This window comes from Protopterus annectens, chromosome 4.part1 (genome assembly GCF_019279795.1).
Source record: "Protopterus annectens isolate FY-2018-M chromosome 4.part1, PAN1.0, whole genome shotgun sequence".
Lineage (NCBI taxonomy): Eukaryota > Metazoa > Chordata > Ceratodontiformes > Protopteridae > Protopterus > Protopterus annectens.
Genome location: NC_056734.1, coordinates 804,646,893 through 804,667,291, shown reverse-complemented (window position 1 = coordinate 804,667,291; position 20,399 = coordinate 804,646,893). Strand labels below are relative to the sequence as shown.

The following is a 20,399-nucleotide window of genomic DNA, read 5'->3' as shown; positions in this document are numbered from 1 at the left end:
GAAGGGGAACCAAACCTGACGAGGCCAGTGCGGGGCAATCAAAATCATCTTGCTCTCCAGGTAAATTGCCTTCTGTATCACCCTCGACAGGAGGGGAACCGGAGGGAAGGCATAAAGGAGACCGGGGGGCCAAATGTGGGTTAGAGCGTCCCTGGGAATCTGTCCCTGAGAGGGGATCAGAGTGAAGAACTCTCTGCACTTCGCATTGTGGGGGCTGGCAAACAAGTCGCAGCAAGGGAGACCCCATTTGGTGAAGATTTTCACAGCCACTCTTTGGTTGAGGGACCACTCGTGGGGTAACAGGATGGTCCTGCTTAGTCTGTCCGCAATCACATTGGATTTCCCCGGTATGTGCGTTGCCATTAGGAAGCGGTTGGTAGCTACCGCCCAGTGCCAAAGTCTCATGGCTTCTCTGCACAGTGGGTATGACCTGGTCCCACCTTGCTTGTTTATATACCAAACCACCAACATGTTGTCGGATAGGATAGCAATCGGACCTTGCGGGAGAGCGTGATGGAGAGCTTGTAGTACCAAGAGTACTGCTCTCATCTCCAGGATATTGATATGCAAATGCGCTTCCTGGAGTTGCCATGTGCCTTGGACAGACCTGTCCAGGTAATGACCCCCCCACCCTACCTGGGAGGCGTCCGTGGTCACACTGGCAATGGGGGACTGAGGAATAAAGGGTCGCCCCTGGTCGAGATTGGATCGGAGGAGCCACCAACGCAGATCTCGACGGCAACTCTCCGTAATCATAACTAAGTGGTTCAAGGGGAGTTCCTGATAGGACCACTGAACCGACAGAAGCCATTGCAGAACCCGCATGTGGAGTCTGGCTAAGAGGACTAGGAGTATAGTTGATGCCATCGAGCCCAACACCTGTAGAATCAGATGGGCCGGAGCTCTTGATAGGGGGAGGCAGGATCTGACTTGGTTCTGCAAAACTTGAATTCTTGCTGCCGGTAAGAAGGCGTGCATCCTTTTTGTATCTAACTCTGCGCCTATAAAGGTAATACGCTGAGATGGCTGTAGTACAGATTTTTGCCAGTTGAAAGTAATTCCCAGGAAACGGCCCAAGGCGACCGTGGCCATGAGCGCCTGAAATAGTAGATGCTTGGAGGTGGCAGTAAGGAGCCAGTCATCTAGATATGGAAACACTTGGAATCCTAGACTTCTCAGGTGAGCAGTCACCACTGCCAGACACTTGGTGAACACCCTGGGGGCTGTGGTGAGACCAAAGGGCAGTGCTCGGAACTGGAAATGACTGTCTCCCAGGCGGAAGCGTAAATGTCTCCTGGACTCTTGACCTATCAGAATGTGATAGTAAGCGTCCTGGAGATCTATGGAGCACATCCAGACATCCTTCTCCAATAGTGGGAGAATGGACTGAAGGGTGACCATTCGGAATTTGGACTTTTTCACAAAACGATTCAATGAACTGAGGTCCAAAATGGGCCTGAAGTCCCTGTCTTTTTTGGCACCAAAAATAATCTTGAGTAAGTTCCTGATCCGATCTGATCGGTGGGGACAGGCTGGATGACTCCTTTTTCTAGCAGCTTTGAAACCTCTATTGCTGCCTGATCCCGCTGACTGGGTGGCACGTCCGGGATTTCCCTTAAGGGAAGGGGGGGCTTGATAAAGGGAATGAGATAGCCTCCGGTTATAATCCGGAGCACCCACTGATCGCTGGTAATAGCTTCCCAAGCTTGTGGGTGTTCCGCAAAACGACCCCCGACTGGCTCCGGAGCTGCACAGTCGGGCACCAACTCAGGGACATTGAGTGTAGGAAGAACCACGAAAGGAATCGTGGTCTCCAGAGTTACGGGGGCCTCTGCCGCCTCTGGGGCGGCGTCTTCCTGAATTCCCCCCCCCTGCCTCTAGAGGGGGGACCACTGGGTGGAGTAGGGAAAGACCTCTGAGTTTTCCTGAACCACATTTTCCCTCCTCTCTGGGCCTTGGGGTAAGGCCTAGAGGGAGCGGAAAAACGGGCCCCAACGGCAGTCAAGGCCTTGCCCTCCTGCTCGCACCGAGTCAGTGTATCCTTCACCTTGGGTCCAAACAAAGATGACCCATCAAAGGGGGCGTCGGCGAAGGAAGACTTGAAGGCCTCCGCAAATGAACACAAGCGTAACCAGGCGTGTCTCCTGAGGGCGACGCCTGTTCCCGCTGCTCTACTCGCCCCTTCGGCCGCATACGAGATGAGCCTCATGGACGAGTTCACAATGGAAAATAAGGTAGTCATCTGGGCGCCAACAGTGTGGGCTAGCGCCTCAGGTAGATTACCTGTGAGGGACTCACTTAGCTCTTTAAGGAGGTCCCTTTGGAGCCTAGTAAAATGACATAAGTAATTCAGCGACCGTAAAGTAAAGGCCGCTGAAGAAAGGGTACGCTTCCCGTACCTATCCATGCTCCTGGAATCCTTATTAGGAGGGTGGATAGACGTTGAAGCCTCTGCCACGTCCTGCTGTGTGGCAGATGCCACCACCATTGCATCTACAGGAACTCCTTTTGTTAAAAATTCCTTTTGAGGGGGGGCTGAAAGAAATTTATTCGGTCTTGCAGGCACCGGTTCCACAGAATCAGGGTGTTCCCAAGCCCTTCGAGAAACCAAATCAAGCAATTCATCGAAGGGTGGAGACACCCAGGAGGCGGAGGGCTGGGCCCCGAAGGCCTTGAGGAAGACTGACTCCTCAGTGGAAGGGGTTTTGGCCTGCCAATCTCCTCTCTGTCTCAGAATCTCAAGGATATCAGAGAAAGAGACATCATCCGAAGATGATTTAGGGGACCATTCCGCGTCATCAAGGTCAGTGTCCGATGTGACAGACTCATCTTGGGAGTCTACGTGCTTCCTCTTGCACAATTTCTTCTGTGGAGGCTCATCCGAAGCAGTTTCGGATGGACCCCCCGGAAGAAGGGAACCCCCGACGGGGGTATCCTCAGGCCCTGGGGCCCCGCTGTCATGGGACTGCAGTACGGCAGAAGCACCAGTCTCTAGGTCTAGGGACGGTGAGGTGGAAGCCTGCTGAGCCGGCAAGGACATGGCCAGCCCGCTCCTCATGGCCTCAAAGGCCAGACCTCCAGACTCCATGGAGATCACTGGCCAAGAGGCCACGACGGCACTAGGAATTCCAGCAGCCGATGCTCTGAGGGGAAGACTAGGTACCGAGGCACCCAGTCCCAAGATGTTCCCCTCGGCCCCGGCTGAGGAAGTCCCAGTACCAAACCCTGAACCCGAGGACAGGGTAGGAACAATGGTCGGTGCCGATAGACCTCGAGGGGGTCTCGGTTCCGACCGTACGGCTCCGCCTTGCTCCACCATCACCGACTCCAACGGCTCCGAGGAGGTTGGAGGAGGAATCGAGTGTTTCGGAGGGGGGATCGGCTCCGAAGCCAACTGGGCCGGAGCCGAGACCATTTGTGCAAAAACTGGAGACTGGAAAAGCCTCTGAATAACCCTATCCAAATCCGAATCCGACAGTTTTGAGGATTTAGAGGAAGTAGACAAGGGTCAAGACGACTTTCCTCTCAGCTCAGACAATGTAGGGGACCGGCTCTGAAAAGGCTCCAACACTTTCGGTGCCGGATCTGGCACAGCACGAATAAGGATCGGCACTGAAGGAGCTTTCGGAGCCGAGGGGGAAGAGTCTGAGCTGTACACCTCCACCGGCTCCGAAACCATCGGGACCGATGGGGGTGATTCGCCTCTCAATACTCCAACCTGTGGTTCCGAAACTAATGGAGCCGAGGAAAGAGGCATTGAGGCAGACCCTTCGACCCTCGGCTCCAAAGTCAGTGGAGCCGAGGAAGAAGAGGTCAACTTATGCTTCTTAGCAGTCGGTTCCGACGGGCTTGTCGGAGCCGACGACCTTTTCTTTTTAGAAGCAGTAGAAGATGAATCCAAAGCTTCCTCAAAAGAGGGCTTAATAAGACCCTTCAAGATCAATTTATTTTTTCGCTCTTGAAGAACCCTAGAAGAAAAAGCATGACACACACTACATGTCTCCTGCAAATGTTTAGGTCCTAAACAATATACACATATAGAATGACTGTCTGTAATAGACATTTTATAATTGCACCTAGTGCACTTTTTGAACCCTGATTTTTGCTCTTTAGACATGCCTATACACTATGCAATAACACTATTGAATACCCAAAATTTTGCGCCAAGAACAGAAGTGACTAAGAACACCAAACTGTTAGAGCGCGAGAAAAAAAGGGCACGAGCTCTCCAGAGAGAGATTTACCTCACAAGTGAAAAAAAAACAATCAGGAAAGAACACGACAACAACGGGCAAAATCCCTCTAACTTAAACGGGCTTTGCCCGGAAGAAAAAAGTGAAATAATAACACAGACACTCCACCAAGAAGGGCAAAGGCCCTCTAACTTAAATGGGCCTTGCCCGACCAGCGATATACAGGTATCAGCAATAACAGTCAATCACTCACACAACAAAAAACACAAAATAGCCGTTAAAACAGCTGTTGTATTAAATTGTGAAGAAACCCCAAGGTCAAAGACCAGAAAAAAAATAATGAAAAAACACTTAGCTCCAGCCAAGTCGAGACCATGTCCAGCTTGTAAAGCGGCAAACGAGATCTGGGGAAGCAGGTGTGGTGCATCCTGGGATAGAGGGTAGCCCAGCCAATAAGAGACTTCATTCTAGTGTACTAGTTGGCTGGGTCGGAGCCGATGGATCGGCTCCGAGCCCATCAGTTATGAATGTAGGCGAGATAGGATCCCATTACATCAATATTTTCCACTCTTACTACAGAGTTCCCTCCACAGGGCTGTCCAATCAGCAGTCAGAGTGGATGTGTGGTAGGGATCCATAGATTCTGAAAGTTGGCCAGTTGTTGTGTCTTGGGCAAGATGGAACTCATAGAGCCTAAAGGCTACTGCAGCAGTTGTAATGATGAACATCAGTGAGCTGTAGTCCAAAGATGGCATGGATGCCTTATTTAAATTAGATGCATGGCCTTTTTCTGCCATTTATAAATTATACTAAGAAGAAAGTATGCCATTTGTAATGAAGATGACAAATGAATAAGTAACTGCTACAAATGTTACTTGTTAAAGATGTGTTCATCCTCACCTGTGAGAGCCTGCCTTGTTCCATTTCCTCCCGATTCCAGTACAGGTAGCCAACATCACTTCGATTCAAGATTCCATGCATTGGTACCATGAGCTGACCACCTTGCTCATCATACTGCAAGTCACCATTAAAGACGTACGGGCTAGCCCGTCCAGTAAGCATGAGGTTTAGTACAGCCTGTATACAAAAGGAATATAGCAAATCTCATCAATTGCTTACAATAGGTCTGTTATGTTATATCAAAACAGCATAGGTGGCCCTATAAAAATCAGAAGCCTACGTAGAGGAATCCAGGTGATTTCCTTGAAATGTAACACTACTATGTCAGTAGTAGAACCTCTATATATGCATAGTCATCAACAGGAAATAGACAACTGTACTTTGGATTTTCGCAGTACTTACCTGCTCTTGTTTATGTACTAATAAATCTTTAGTGATTGTAGATGCATAATGCAATAAAACTTTCATTATTCATGTGACCTCTGTGCTTCTATGATCCACTCAAACAGTTTCTGTTAAGAAATAAGAAAGCTACTATAAGCTGTTCCCTATTCTCTACCCACAGAATGAGAACTGTCCTTGCAGTGCATCTGTGAAACTATGGTCTTTATAATGGAATACTCAGAAGGGATCCATGCCTGTTCCTACATTCAATCCACTTGGAATGGATACACAGGCTCTACTTCCATGAGCCAGCTGATATATGCAGTTTATGTAAACATGAAAAACTAAGTAACCAAGAAGCAATTAAATACTGATTTTCCTGTGTGCTTACTAAATTGCATAATAAGAATAAAAGTGCACTGAAATGCACTTTACTGTGCAGGTAAACTCATAAAGAAAGCCTTAGGATGTAGTGATCAAGACCTTAGGACTAGAAAGTATATATAAATGAAATGACTTAGTTTTTTCTCTCTGCTATGTGAAACCTATTGCCCAGATAAATGTAATGTCTTAAATCCACATTGTATTAGATTTTCTTCATGTCCCTTTAACACGGTTTCCACCATGCTACTGCTGTTGCTAACTAAAAACATTGCACATTGCTCAAAAACAGTGGATCATGATTTGAGACACAAGACTATGGAGTTGCTCCTGTGGACCATGTAACTTTGGTAGCCATTACAGAAATGTCCATTAGCGGAGGCAGTAAAAAGTTTTCTGAGGACAAACATTAGCTAGTGGAAGTTGACTTATATGAGTTGTACCACCTAGTATCGTCCATGACCAAACAATTTATTAGAAACCACATGGGAAATCATTTTACATTTGACACTTGAAATTCTAAGCAAGAGGGTGTTCTGAGATCACAATCAAAAACATGAATTTTTATACCTACAAGTGTTTCTTAGTCAAACAGCAATGGGGTTTTGGGAGACAACTCCCCACATGAGGATAAAGCCATCACAGATTTTTGTTAATACCATTTGTATACATATGTCACATCTGTCTATAATTTGTAGGGATGTCCTTCATTTCTTCTCAGACTTTTGCTATGAACCTCCTACAATTGGACATATTTCATATGTTTGGTCTTAAATTACTATGATTCAGGTTTTCTTCCTGAGAAGTGAGCACCATATCCACTTAAGAGATGATGCTGTAAAGAACAACAGTATCTCACAAATTATGTTATCATAGTGCTTTGTGAGGATCTACTCAAAATGTACAAATAGTAACCATGATGTGAAAAATACACGGAGTATTTAGTGAAGGCCTGAAAACAACTAAAATAACATTTCAGCTCTGAAGTTGCACTTTCAGTAATGTAAGTAACATTGTTGTAAACTGAAGTGCTAATACCGAAAGTATAACATTCCCTTATTGATTCCTAACAGCTACCCACCCATCAAATGACAAAAAGAGATCAGTTACTGAAAACTTTCCATTCATTTCCACCACCACTGGTGCAAGCTGCAAACAAAGAAATAAACAAATGGGTGAGCATGGTGCCAAGTTTAAATGCCACTCTATCAACAAATGTTTTTAGACTTTCAAAATTATGAGTAAATCACTGAGTTTGCTACCAAGTAATACTGATGCAGTGTTACATTAACGACTTGTCCTGCTTCTGGTGCTCATTACTGGCCAAATGGCTACAACACACTCACTGTATTCAGACACATTTTATTTTTTTAACATTTCTTAACCAAGTTAGGTGAACTACTTCTTGGACCATTTTCAGCCATAACCCACGTCACAATGGCAGATGACAGTTCTATCAATAATATAGCACATTTAATTATCATCAGAACATTCAAAATAGTAGACAGAGACACAGAGTCATAAAATAACAAGATTTGCAGGCAGAAATGAGGTCAATGTGGAAGAAGAATCATGGGATCATAGGAGGTTAGTAGGCTAACAGCCACATGGGCCCTTACAAGCCTAGCCAAGTTAAACCCGTATTCCCAAGGGTGTCTGGTTCAAACAGATACTAAAATCAACACCTATTGCCCTGTCCAAGAGGGACACAGGTGGAATCCCTGGGGTGAATTTCCTGCTACCCATCCAATCATCCAACATATTAAATAGGGCCAACGTGGAGCTTTGTTTAACATGAATAGGAAGCTTGTTCCAAAGGAGGCGCAATCTCTGTGAAACAAATCTGTCTCTCCAGCAAGTTCTGGTGATGTCAAATACCAGGTTAAGATCCTTTGAGTGAGTGACCCATGTGCCATTTAACTTGAGAATGTGCAGCATTTCCATTAAAGCTGTCAGAGATTGCTCTATATGCAAGGCACTGGTCACCTCTGAGCAGTCTGTATGACACAGAGTAAAGTGACAATGATTTCAGTCTGTCCACATTAAACAAATCTCGAAGACCCTGAATTTTCTTTGTAAGGAACCTTTGTGGTCTCTCCAGTTGTTACAGGTGTTTGGAAAGGAACATACCAAAGACAGCATTGTACTGTATTATTTGCCTGATGAGGGAAGAGTATGGGGGTTATAACCTCTTTTTTTTCTGGAGGCAATGCCCTTACTTATAAGAGGAGCAATATAAAATGCCCTTCTTACCACTGTGGAGACATGGTGATCAAAGCTAAGGTTGCCGTCAACCTGTGTGCCCAGATCTGTCACCACTGATTATGTGATTATTTATTTTATTTATAAATTTACATTTGTTTACTGGGAAAGTCCGACTGGACACAGGTCCATTTTCAGCGGAGGCCCGGGGAGAAAAGCTCCACAGTACAACAGGAATGCAGTACATGAGAGAACGAAATATAGAACATACAATTGATTTTAATAAATAATAGGTTAGAAATTAACAGTTTTAGACAGTACAGTACACAGTCATTGAGGTACATAGTCAAAAACTTAAAAAAATAAAGTTTTTTTTTTTTTACCAGTATCTGGGTTTACAAGCTTTTTAGGGCAAATCTGTTTATACTTATCTGAACATGTGATACACAACTAGATTGGTATGGATTAACCTGGAGTGTAACATGAGCATAGCCAGTAAGTTAAGTAGTGGGTTTTAAGGAGTTTTTTGAAATGATTGAAGGAGGTGGTAGAAGTTATATGGATTGGTAGCGTGTTCCAGGTTTTGGCAATGGTACTGGCAAAGAGTGATTTATCAGCGTTGTTTTTATGTTGGATGACAGTTATTAGGTTCTGGCTGTTAGATCTTAGGGGTCTAGTGGGAATGTGGGGCTGTATTAAATGCTGAAATGCTGGGGTTAACTCAGAGAGGTAGTAGAGCTTGTGAGCTATAGAGAGTTGATTGAGTATGAGTATAGGAGGCAACTCAAGCCAGTTAAGCTGTTTTAGGGATAGACAGTGGTGTGACCTGTAAGAAGCATCAGAAGCGAACTTGGCAATCTTATTATAGCAAGATTCCATTTTATTTAGTTCAGTTTGAAGTAGATTAATCAAGATGGCAGAGGCATAGAGGAGGGTGGATAGGAGATGAGTCCTAGCGATGGTAACTTTGGTATGTTTAGTCGTAAACTGTTTGATCCTGTAGAGGAGGCCTAGCTTTTTATTGACTTTCTTGATGGTTTGTGCTATGTGGATGTCGAATTTCAGGTTATTGTCTATCTCTACGCCTAGCAGTTTAGTGTGTGTAGTTGGACTAATTTGAATGTTTCTTTGGAGTTGATGATGAAGTTGTTGCTCAGGGGAGGAGATCTACCTGGACCAAAGAGAATTAGTTTTTTTTGGGGTTAAGAAGAAGTTTGATGTTAGTGAACCAGGTTTTGGCTAGGGTGAAGGTGTTTTGGGTTAGGGTTTGTAGTTCACTTAGGGTGGGGGCGGCACATATAAGGGTGGTGTCGTCAGCATATTGTACTACTGAGGCAGTTGGTAAGGATGAAGGTATCTGATTAGAAAATAGGGAAAACAACAGAGGGCCGAGGATAGACTCTTGAGGGACTCCTATAGTTACTGATAGCAGGAGGGACAATTGGTCTTGCCATAGGACAGCTTGCTGTCGATCTGACAAATAGCTGTTAAACTATGATATAGAGGAGGGACTTATATTTAGGGTAGATAGAGTTGCAAGAAGCATGCTGTGGTTTACCATGTCAAAGGCTTTTGATAAGTCTAAGAATATGGAAGAAGTGAATAGACCCTTGTTTCTGTGGTGGTTAACTATGTTGGTAAATGATAATAATGCTGTTATGGTGCTGTGCTGTGGGAAGGTCTAAAGCCATGCTGGGATATGGAGAGTAGGTTGTTATTCTGGAAGTATTGCATAAGTTGAGTATGAACTACTCTTTCTAATATTTTGGATAACGGTGGTAAGATAGCTATAGGGCGATAGTTGGTAAGTTCTAAGGAGTTACCTCCTTTGTGCAGTGGGATGATATGGGAAGTTTTCCAAGAGGCTGGTACTTTGCATTCTGACAGAGATCTATTAATGAGAATGGAGACTGGATAGGTTATAGCTTCAGCTGATATTTGAAGGAAGTCTGCTGGTAGCTTATCAGCTGCTAGAGTGGTTGGTTTAAGTTTTTTAAGGAGTTTAGAAATTGCCTTGTGGACACGGGGTGAAGTTGAAAACCAGGGGTATTGTTTTGTGTATTGGGGTGGGTTATGGTAGTTATTGGTGTAGGGTGGGTAGTACTATTATTTTGGGCATTGGCAAGGGTCTGGACTGTTTCAGTGAAGAATTTATTAAATTGTATGGGTATGTTTTCATGATTATTTGGTAGCACATGGGTTGGTGTAGTGGACTTTCCTGGGTGCAGTATACAATTTATTGTGTTTCAGAATTTTTGGGGGTTATGAGCATATTTTTCTTGTAGGTTTTGATAGTAGTTAGATTTGTCTAGTTTGATATGTTTTTTGGCTTTGTTCCGGAACTGTAGATAATTTTGTCTTAAGGTAGTGGTTTTGTTTTTTTGATATTGAGACCAGGTGTTGTCCCTTTCTTTCATTATAGTTTTAGTGGGATTTGTTAGCCATGGAGCATAGTTAGTTTTTATTCAAATGGTTCGGGAGGGTGCATATTGGTCCAGGATTTTTAGGAAGGTTGTGTCGAAGTATTCAACTGCTTTGTCTAGAGATAATTGCTTTAGGGGAGTCCAGTTGCAGTATTTTAGTCCATTGATGAAGTCAGTAGGTATGAAGGTCTTTTTGTTATGAACTACTCTAAGGATAGGTTGGCTGATGGTTTGGGATTTGATCCTAATTAGGTAGGTAGGATGATGGTCACTTAGGATATCTGGAAGACAGCCAGATTGTTGTGTAAGAATGGGATCAGATACCAGGATCCAATCTAAGATGGACCGGTGATTGGATGTTCTGTCATTTCTAGTGGGGGTGGTTATAGTTTGGGTAAACTTATGGAGGTTTATAAAAGCAGTGGGATTATGGCTGGAACAGTTGAGCCAGTCAATATTAAAGTCTCCTAATAGTATGGTTTCATGTGGAATGGACATCCAATTAAGCAGGTTTTCCATTAGAGTGATATTATTGTCTGGTGGGATGTAGCCACCTGCAATAACTATGTGTTTATTGGAGTTTATTTTTAATCTGGCAAGGATTAGTTCCACATCTTTGACATCTTGGGTGTTGTAATCTAGTTGTTCTATGGTGAGGTGGTTTTGGGATATTATTGCAACACCACCTCCCTTTTTCTCTACTCTGTCTTTGCGGATAATATTGTAGCCAGGGGTAGTAATCTCATTGTCATGATGTTTTGGTTTGAGCCATGTTTCAGTTAACACAACAATATCTGGTTTGATTAGTGCCAATAGGGCATGTAGGTCCTGGATTTTCTTAAGTATGCTTCTAGCATTAATGTTTAGAAAGCAGAGAGCTGAGGATGGTCTGTGGTATAGGGGATTTAGCTGATTTGAGTTAGGGTTGACTGGTGTTTTGGGTCCTGGATTGGGGTGGACATCTCCACTGCAAGTGAGGTTTTGGAGTAGGTGTAGATAGAGTTTGGTAAATTTGTGAATTATTTTAGTTTGTGTTTGTGAAGAGAGAGGTTAGTTTTTTTGGTTGGTTTGTTGCATGAGTAAGGGAAAGGTTGGGGTGTGGTAAGGTCAGATGGTGATATAGGGAAGATTTTTAGTTTAATGAGATTAGCTGTAGATTCTGTTTGCCATGGGGATGGGGTATGGTTATCAAGTTGAGTGTGATAGGAGGACAGATTGGAAAGGAGTAGGTTGAAGACTATTAGTGTGTAGATGGATGCTTTTAGTAGTTGGGTGTGTGCAGCACATGTTAATTAGTTTAAGAAAAGGTGGGATGTATATAAGGGTGATATTTGTAGCTGTGTTTGATTGGAGTTGTAACAGGAAAGTGGGAGGGAATTTCTGATAGAGGCAGGAAGTGAACTGCAGCATTGGAGAGGAACTGGAAGGGGAGGAGTTGATGAGTGGTTAGGTATAAAAAGAATTATATGGGGGGTAGGTGGGAGGGGAGCGAATGGAGTGGGACTACACCCACGGTGAGTGACTACAAGATTCCCTAAGAAAAACAATCAGTGAGCTGTTGAGGTGATACAGGACACAGAGAGGCAGAAGAGTATGGATTTAAGGCAGAGGAAGAAAATCTGAGTTATAGGAAGGTATAACAGCACAGCAAGATAGGGTAAAGAAGGAGAGCAGGCTAGAGAAAGAATAACAAGTGGTGGCAAGCACAGAAAGTAGATAAACTGGACATTAGGGTATTGCTACTGATATTGCAGTTTGCAGGAACATCGCCCTTGCTGATGGGGATGATAATGCATTTTTGAGTTAAGTTTAAGATCATGACTTTGGCACCAGTCATTAGTCTGTGTATTATTTCCCTTTTGTGCAGTTATATATATTAGTTTGTGTAAGACCTTCTTGCAGGATATTGACATTCAATGATCGCTCCCAGTTTTCAGTCATCAGCAAACTTTGTAAGTCGCAGTACTTTAGTTTTAGTCTGTACTTTACAGCAGTAGATTCTGAATGGTAGGGGTCCCAGAACCCATCCCTGTGGAATACCACTGGTTACAGGTCTGCTGGAGGAGGTGGAGTCCCCTATTTTGACTGTATCAATTCTATCAGTGAGCTAGTTTGCAACCTACCTGTCAATATATGGGTTGATACCCAGCTGGATGAATTTATCAATGATGCCTGAGTGGGGGACTGTGTTAAAGGTCTTGGCTAAGTCTAGGTAGGCCATATGCACAGATTTGCCCTGGTCTAGGGCTTTGGTGACTGTCTCAAAGAAGTCCACCAAGTTTAACAGCCAAGATCTCCCCTCAACAAAACCAAACTGGTGAGGGTGAGCATTTGGAGATTTCCTATATCTTTGTTAATAAGGTCCATGATGATTCATTTAACATGAATAGGATGCTTGCCTTGCAGATAAGGCTGGCCAGGCTAATGGGTCTATAATTCCGGGGGTCCGTGGATGCACTCCCTTTGTGCAAAGGGATGACGGTAGCTGTTCTCCATTGTGCTGGGATGAAGACAATGCTTAGGCTGAGATTGAAAAGCATGCCCAATGGTAATGCGAATTCCTGTTTCAACCCATGTAGAACACACCCCAGGATGTTGACTGGTCCCTTAGAGGCTGTGTTTTTGGCCTGGGAGTGGATGTTTAAGACCTGTACCTCAGATATACTAGGTGGGGACAGGTGTTAGGGATGCTTTGGGATATATGTGGCAGGGACAGGAGAGTGAAGTTTTCACTGAATCTGTCAGCCAGCAGATTTGCTATATCAACAAATTTTGTATATGTAGTATCATTAACTATGAGTTCAGTGCAAATCTGGGCCTTACCTTTGAGGTTACGGATGTAACTAAAGAATGCCTTGTGGTTATCCTTTGTTAGGGAAACTAATTTGTATTTGTATTTAGCTTTGGAGGACTTCACTAGCAGTCTTATTTACTTGTTTAAGTTGAGGAGGGAGTGTTTCCAGTTTTGAGACCATTCCTTCCTACTCTTAGACAGCAATTTATTTCTCCTGTTGTATACCCTATTAATGGCAGTTGTCCACTAAGCAGTTTTTTTTTTCCTTGAAGATCTTGATTTGGTTTTATCAGGTATGCCAGAGTCAATACAATTGTACAGGTGCTTGTATACAGCACTGGTATACAGCTCAGCATAGGTGTCTGTTCCACCAGTGGGGGGAGGGGCTATGAAGCTATTTATGCTGTCACATAAGAGGTTGTAATTGGCCTTGGAGAAGTTTTTTTAGTCTTGTTGTTGCTAAAGGGGAGGGGTCTTGTGTTATAGTTACTTCTAGTGAGACTGATTTCTGGTCAGATCTCACCAGGGATGGCCACACACTAGGAGTAGTGCAGTGGTCCCCCATGTTGGTGAGTACCAGATCCAGGATGTTTGAGCCCCTTGGGGGTGTGTCAACCACTTGATCCAGGGTACTGGAGTTAACAAAGTCCAGGAACCTTTGGGCAAGTGAGTTAGAACATGTATAATTTACCCATTCAATGGATGGGTAATTAAAGTCACCCAAAACCAGGGTGTTGGGTTAAATCTTGAGTGATTCAGGTAGATCCAACTAGGCTGAATGGATGTCCTGATTTATGGAGGCGGTCCTATAGCTGGCAATGACCTGAAGAGGGGTCTTACCTACAGTCAACTGCACCTGAAGTAATTCAAGGGAATAGAAGTTATGCACTTACTATAACTTGGTATCTGTGTTGTCCAGTTTCATTATGGATCACGAATGGGTCTTCAGATCTGTCCTCAGATCCAAGCTGGCCATTTCTCAGACATACAATCCAAGCCTCAAACTTCTCCCTCTCCCATGATGCCTCACTCCTCCTCATATCGAGTTTGCTGCCCCTTCCTCAATATAGTTATTTCAGAGATAATAGAAATACAGAGACCAAGACCTACTGGAGTCCAAACCTAGGAACCAGTGAGTTCTATAATCCTCTAGATCACTCTCAGCTGCACAAGGAAGGGAGAAGGAGAGTGGGATGTGATGCATATTGAAATTGGACAACACAGATACCAAGTTATGGTAAGTACATAACTTCTAATCTGATGTTGTCCATTCCATTATGCATCAAGAATGGGTCAGAGTCCCCAGATACATAAACCCTGGCAGGACCTCAAGGAAGGATATGCCTGAGCACCCCTGAACCAAAGGAAGCTCTGTTCATCATGGAAATAATGTCCAGCTTGTAATGAGACACAAAGGTATGGGCTATGGACCAAGTAGCTGCAGCACAGATTTCATCAATTTGAATTCTAGCAGAAAAAGCTGAAGAGGTTGATACTGATCTAGTGGAATGAGCCCTAAATGGCTACAGAAGTTGCTTGTCTTGCTGAAAATAAACTGTGGAAATACATTATGTAATCCATTTAGCTAAAGTAATCTTAGAGATAGCCTGGCCCATCCTTTTTGGTGAAAAATCAATAAACAACTGTTCTGAATTTCTATGTGGTCTAGTTCTATGTAGGTAAAAACTTAGCTCTCTGTGAACATCCAAAGACTGTAACAAGTGTTTGCCTTTATTGGAGTAATTGAAAAAGAACACAGGTAAATGAATGGTCTGGTTCATGTTTGTCTCTGAAGCGACCTTTGGAATGAAGAAAAGATTCATCCTAAGAGAAACTCGAGCCTTAAAAAAAAAAAATAGAAAGAAGTTATGTCTTACCATAATGTTCCATCTGTATTGTCAGTCTTCACTAATCCATGACTGTGGGGCTCAGTTCCGAGCCTCGGAACCAACTCGGCCATTTATTTGAGCTCACGCCTTCCAAAACTCTCGAGCTAGCCTCTACCCATAATGCTCTTCTGAAATTTCCTCAGATCGAGTTTGCCAAAAACAGTGACAGACAGATAATGTAATAAAGAGATACCAAATCTTATTCCATATAATGAAGCCAGTCTTTAGGGAGATTCAGTCCACTAACAGTCTTTAGATAGGGGGAAGGGGGGGTGTAAAGGATTAGTGAAGATCAACACAGATGGAACGTTATGTTAAGATATAACTTCTTTATCTGATGTTGTCAGTCTTCACGTAATCCTTGACTGCGGTACTGAGTCCCTAGCTACTTGAATCTTGGGAGGTCTCATGGAAATATATTCCACAGGAACATTGAACCAAAGGATGCACATCCCCTAGAGACCTGGTCCAATTTGTAACGAGTAATAAAGGTATGAGCAGATGCCCATCATAGCTGCTGTACAAATGTCATCTAAGGAAGCTCAGGCATGAAAAACTACAGCTCTCATCGAATGAGCTTTTACAGAACGTGGTGGCTGATGTCCCTTTGACTTATAAACAAAAGTAATGTAATCTCTAAGCTATTTAGCAAATGTAACCTTAGAAACTGGGTTACCCAGTGAAAGTGAGGAAAAGGCAACAAACAACTGGTCAGATTTCCTGATATCTCTTGTTCTGTGAAGGTAGAAACATAACTGTCTGTAGACATTTAATAAGTGCAGAGAGTATTCTCCACTATTGGTGAAATTAGGAAAAAAGACTGGTAGGTGTAAGGTTTGATTGATATAAGATTTTGAAACAAACTTCAGTAAAAAGGAAGGATTAGTTCTGAGAGAAACCCTGTCCTTGTGAAATATTAGATAGGGGGGTTTGTAGGACAAGGCTTGAATTTCTGATACTCTTCTGGCCAAAGTAATTGTTATTAGAAAAAATGTTTTCCAGGTCAAAAATTTTAATTCACAGATAGCCGAAGGTTCAAAAGGAGGTAACGTGAGGCATTGAAGGACCAAGGGTAAATTCCATGTGGTGCTGGGTTCTTTAAAGGGTGGCCTTAGCATGAGTGTTCCTTTTAAAAAGGCCTTACACAGTTTATGGGACATGAGAGTAGACTCATCAAAACCAATATGAAAGTTGGATACCGCAACCAGGTGTACTCTAATGGTGGAAGCTGAACAGCCAGACTGATAAAGAAAGGTAAAAAATTCTAGAACCGTATCCACAGAAGCTGCATAAGGGTCAAAATGCTTGTCAAGACTCCATCTGGAAATTTTTTCTCATTTACTATTTTACAATTTTCTAGTTGAAGGCTTGTGATGAGCTATAATGATTTGTCGGACTGGTGATGTGAGAGAAGAAAGCCTGGCAATCATGGGAATTGGAGAAGCCATGCGGTGAGCTTGAGATGCTGGAGATTCGGATGAATCATTCCTTCTGGGTGAGATAGTAGATCTGGAGCTGGGTCCAGAATCCAAGGTTTCTGAAGTAGATGAAGCCAAAGGAAGGGAAACCATACCTGTCGAGGCCAAAACAGGGCAATGAGGATTATGTTCTTTGACCTCTTGGCTTTCTTTAGAAACTGAGATATCAGAGGAGTCAGAGGAAATGCATACAGAAGACTGGGGGCCAATCATGGAGAAGAGCCTCACTGGGTGACTCCCCCAGAGGGGGGATTAGGGCAAAGTAACTGCTGCACTTGCTCAGGGGGGATGCAAATAGGTCACAGCAAGGTTGGCTTGAGGGTTGGAAATAAGAAGTTATGTACCTATCATAACGTTCCATGTTAGTTGTCTTCTTCTCGCCTTCTTTCTTGCTGGTTGGGTTCGGAGCCAATCCTCGGCTCCGACTCGGCCGTCTTCTAAAGCTCGAGAGCTATTTACTGGCTCGAGGCCTCCCCATATCCCACAATGCCTGGCACTAGATCCCCAGATCTCGTTTGGTAGACCTAACTACAGACAAATATAAGGACACCTGTCCTAACAGCATATGTTTAGTTACAAAGCTAAAAGGTTGAGGTAACAAACCAGATAAGACCCAGCCAGCTAAAAGGAACTCAGAGAGCAACTCTTCTTGGTCTATTAGGATAAGGGGATGGAGGGTGGGACGCAAGAAAGAAGGCGAGGAGAAGACAACTAACATGGAACATTATGGTAGGTACATAACTTCTTAATGTTAAGTTGTCTATCTCGCCTTCATTCTCGCTGGTAGGGACAGTGTCCCTAGCACCTCAGTCCTGGGTGGCTCATTGGAACAGACTCTTCAGCACAGTGGAACCAAAATCAGCTCTGCTCCTAGAGGCCACATCCAGCTTATAATGAGAAATAAATGTATGGGGAGTGGCCCATGTAGCTGCCGCACAAATGGCTTCCATTGGTAATCTTGCCTGAAAAGCTACAGAAGTAGCTAAAGCCCTAGTAGAGTGGCCTTTTGGTTTAGCATGGAGCTGTTTGTTCCTCATTTGATAAATCAAAGTAATAATAGAAGTCAACCACCTAGATAGAGTTACTTTAGACACTGGTAGACCTTGTTTACCTTCAGCATAGGACAGGAAGAGCTGATCTGATTTTCTAATTTGTTTAGTCCTATGCAAGTAGAAACGTAATTGTCTATGAACATCCAACTGATGTAATTTATGTTCAGCTTTGTTGGAATAATTTGGGAAGAAGACCGGAAGATCAATGGACTGATTCAGATTACTCTCAGAAGGTACCTTAGGAAGGAAGGAGGGATTAGTCCTGAGCGAAACTCTGTCATTATGGAAAACTAAATAAGGAGGGCGAACACAAAGGGCCTGGAGTTCGGAAACTCTTCTGGCTGAGGTAATTGCCACAAGAAAGAGGGTTTTCCAAGAAAGAAACTTTAAGGAACATGAAGCTGTGAGTTCAAAGGGGGGCAATATTAGGGAAGCTAAGATCAAATTAAGATCCCATGGAGGCGGGGGATCTCTTACTGGGGGCCTGAGCAAAGTAGTCCCTTTGAGAAAAGCTTTGCAAAGCTAATGGGACACGATACTAGTTTCAGATAGGCCTGTATGAAAATTTGAAATTGTGGCTAACTGAACTCTAATGGTGGCAGAAGAGGACCCATCCTGAAAAAGTTCCGCTAAGAAATCTAAAACGTGGTGGACCGGGGCTGAAAAGGGATCTATGTTTTTAGACTCTGCCCAGCAAGAGAAATGTTTCCACTTACTAGCATATGTTTTTTTTTGGTGGTAGACTTGTGTAAAGATAAGATGATTTCACGCACCGATTGGGAAATGTCCGGAAGCCTGGCTAAGGTTGGAAGTGGAGCAACCAAGCAGTGAGGTTGAGAGACTGCAGAAATTGGTGCAGCCCGCCTGACTAATGGATCAGGAGGTCTGGTACTGGGTCCAGGGTTGCTCCAGGAGGTGATGATGCAGGAACAGAAACCAAATTTGTCTAGGCCAGTAGGGGGCAATGAGGATCATCTTGCATCCCAGCACAGTAGCTTTCTGTATTAGTTTGGGAATCAGGGGAAATGGAGGGAATGCATAAAGAAGTCCCTGAGGCCAATCATGGATTAGAGCATCTCTGGGAGGATATCCGGGAAGAGGGAGGAGAGAAAAGAAACTGTCGCACTTGCTGTTGAAGGGGGTGGTGAAAAGGTCACAGCAAGGCTGACCCCATTTGCGGAAGATTTGGTCCGCCACTGTCTGATTGAGAGACCACTCGTGAGGCATGAGAATTGCTCTGCTCAGCCTGTCCGCTATAAAGTTGGACTTCCCAGGGATGTGCGTTGCTATCAGAAACCACTGGGAAGAGACTGCCCATTTCCAGAGTCTGAGTGCTTCTCGACATAGGGGGTAGGACTTGGTTCCGCCCTGCTTGTTGATGTACTACACTACCGACATATTGTCTGTCTGAATTGCAATGGTCCCGGTTGGAAGAGAGTTCTGAAGAGTTTGCAACGCTAAAAGCACAGCTCTCATCTCCAAGACATTGATATGCAGATGGTACTCTGGGGTTGCCAGGTGCCTTGGACTGTTCTGCCCTGAAAGTGCCCCCCCCCACCCAATCAGGGAGGCATCCGTGGTCACCATGGCTACTGGAGGAGGAAGAACAAATGGTCTGCCCTGGGGTAGTGACGGGGAAACCGTCCACCAAGCAAGCTGGTCTTTACATGTCTGTGTAATCATAATTGTGTGAGACATTGGAAGTTATAGAAATGACCATTGGGTAAAAAGCAACCACTGAAGAATCCTCATATGAAAACAAGCCAGGGGGACTAGTATGATCGCTGCTGCCATGTGGCCCAATGTCTTTAGGATGAATCTGGCCTGAATTTTCTTGCATCCTAATAACACCTGTACATGTCGGCGAATATCTAATACTCTGTGTAACGGAAGTCTCGCTGACATGTCTTTTGTACTTAAACTTGCGCCTATAAAGGTTATAGACTGACAAGGCGACAATGCAGACTTTTTGAAATTTATTGTGATACCTAGTTTGGAGCAAGTTTGGATGGTGTAGTTCCTGGCTCGTAGCAGCTGATATCTGATGGTAGCAGTAAGGAGCCAGTCATCTAGATAGGGAAACACCTGGAATCCTTGCCATCTCAGGTGAGAGGTAACTACTGCCATACATTTGGTGAACACCCTGGGGGCTGTGATGAGACCAAAGGGCAGAGCTCGGAACTGATAATGACTGGTTCCCAGTCGGAAGTGGAGGAATCTTCTGGAGCGCCTGTCCATTTTGATATGGTAGTACGCATCTTGAAGATCTATGGCGCACATCCAATTGTCCTGACCCAAAAAGGGTAGAATGGACTGAAGTGTGACCATCCGGAACTTCATTATTTGTACAGACCTGTTTAGTCTGCTGAGATCCAAAATGGGTCTCCAGTCCCCTGTCTTTTTTGGTACCTAAAAGAACCTTGAGTAAATTCCGGATCCTTGCTGGTCTGCTGGGACTCATTGGATGGCTCTTTTTTGTAGCAGTTTTGAGATCTCTTGGACTGCTTGTTCCCTTAGACTGGGTGGAACATCTGGAAGGGATTTGTTTGACCTTAAGGGGGTATGAACAAAGGGAATTCTGTAACCTCCGGATATGATAGACTGTACCCATCTGTCTTGAGTTATGTCTTGCCAGGCTTTTGGGTACAGCGATAATCTTCCCCTGACTGCCTCCGAAGGCAGGCAGCCAGACAGCCACTCAGG

General features: G+C 44.1%; 1 protein-coding gene across 3 annotated transcripts in view; it reads right to left on the bottom strand.

Moving 5' to 3' along the window:
* The window catches only part of MINDY4B (MINDY family member 4B), a 1,400,689-nt gene that overhangs the window by 270,696 nt on the left and 1,109,594 nt on the right, over positions 1-20,399 (bottom strand). For all 3 annotated transcript variants that reach the window (XM_044070561.1, XM_044070562.1, XM_044070563.1), the window contains one exon: positions 5,094-5,270. In XM_044070561.1, coding sequence (XP_043926496.1) covers positions 5,094-5,270 — 177 coding nt within the window. The remainder of the gene's footprint in view (positions 1-5,093; positions 5,271-20,399) is intronic.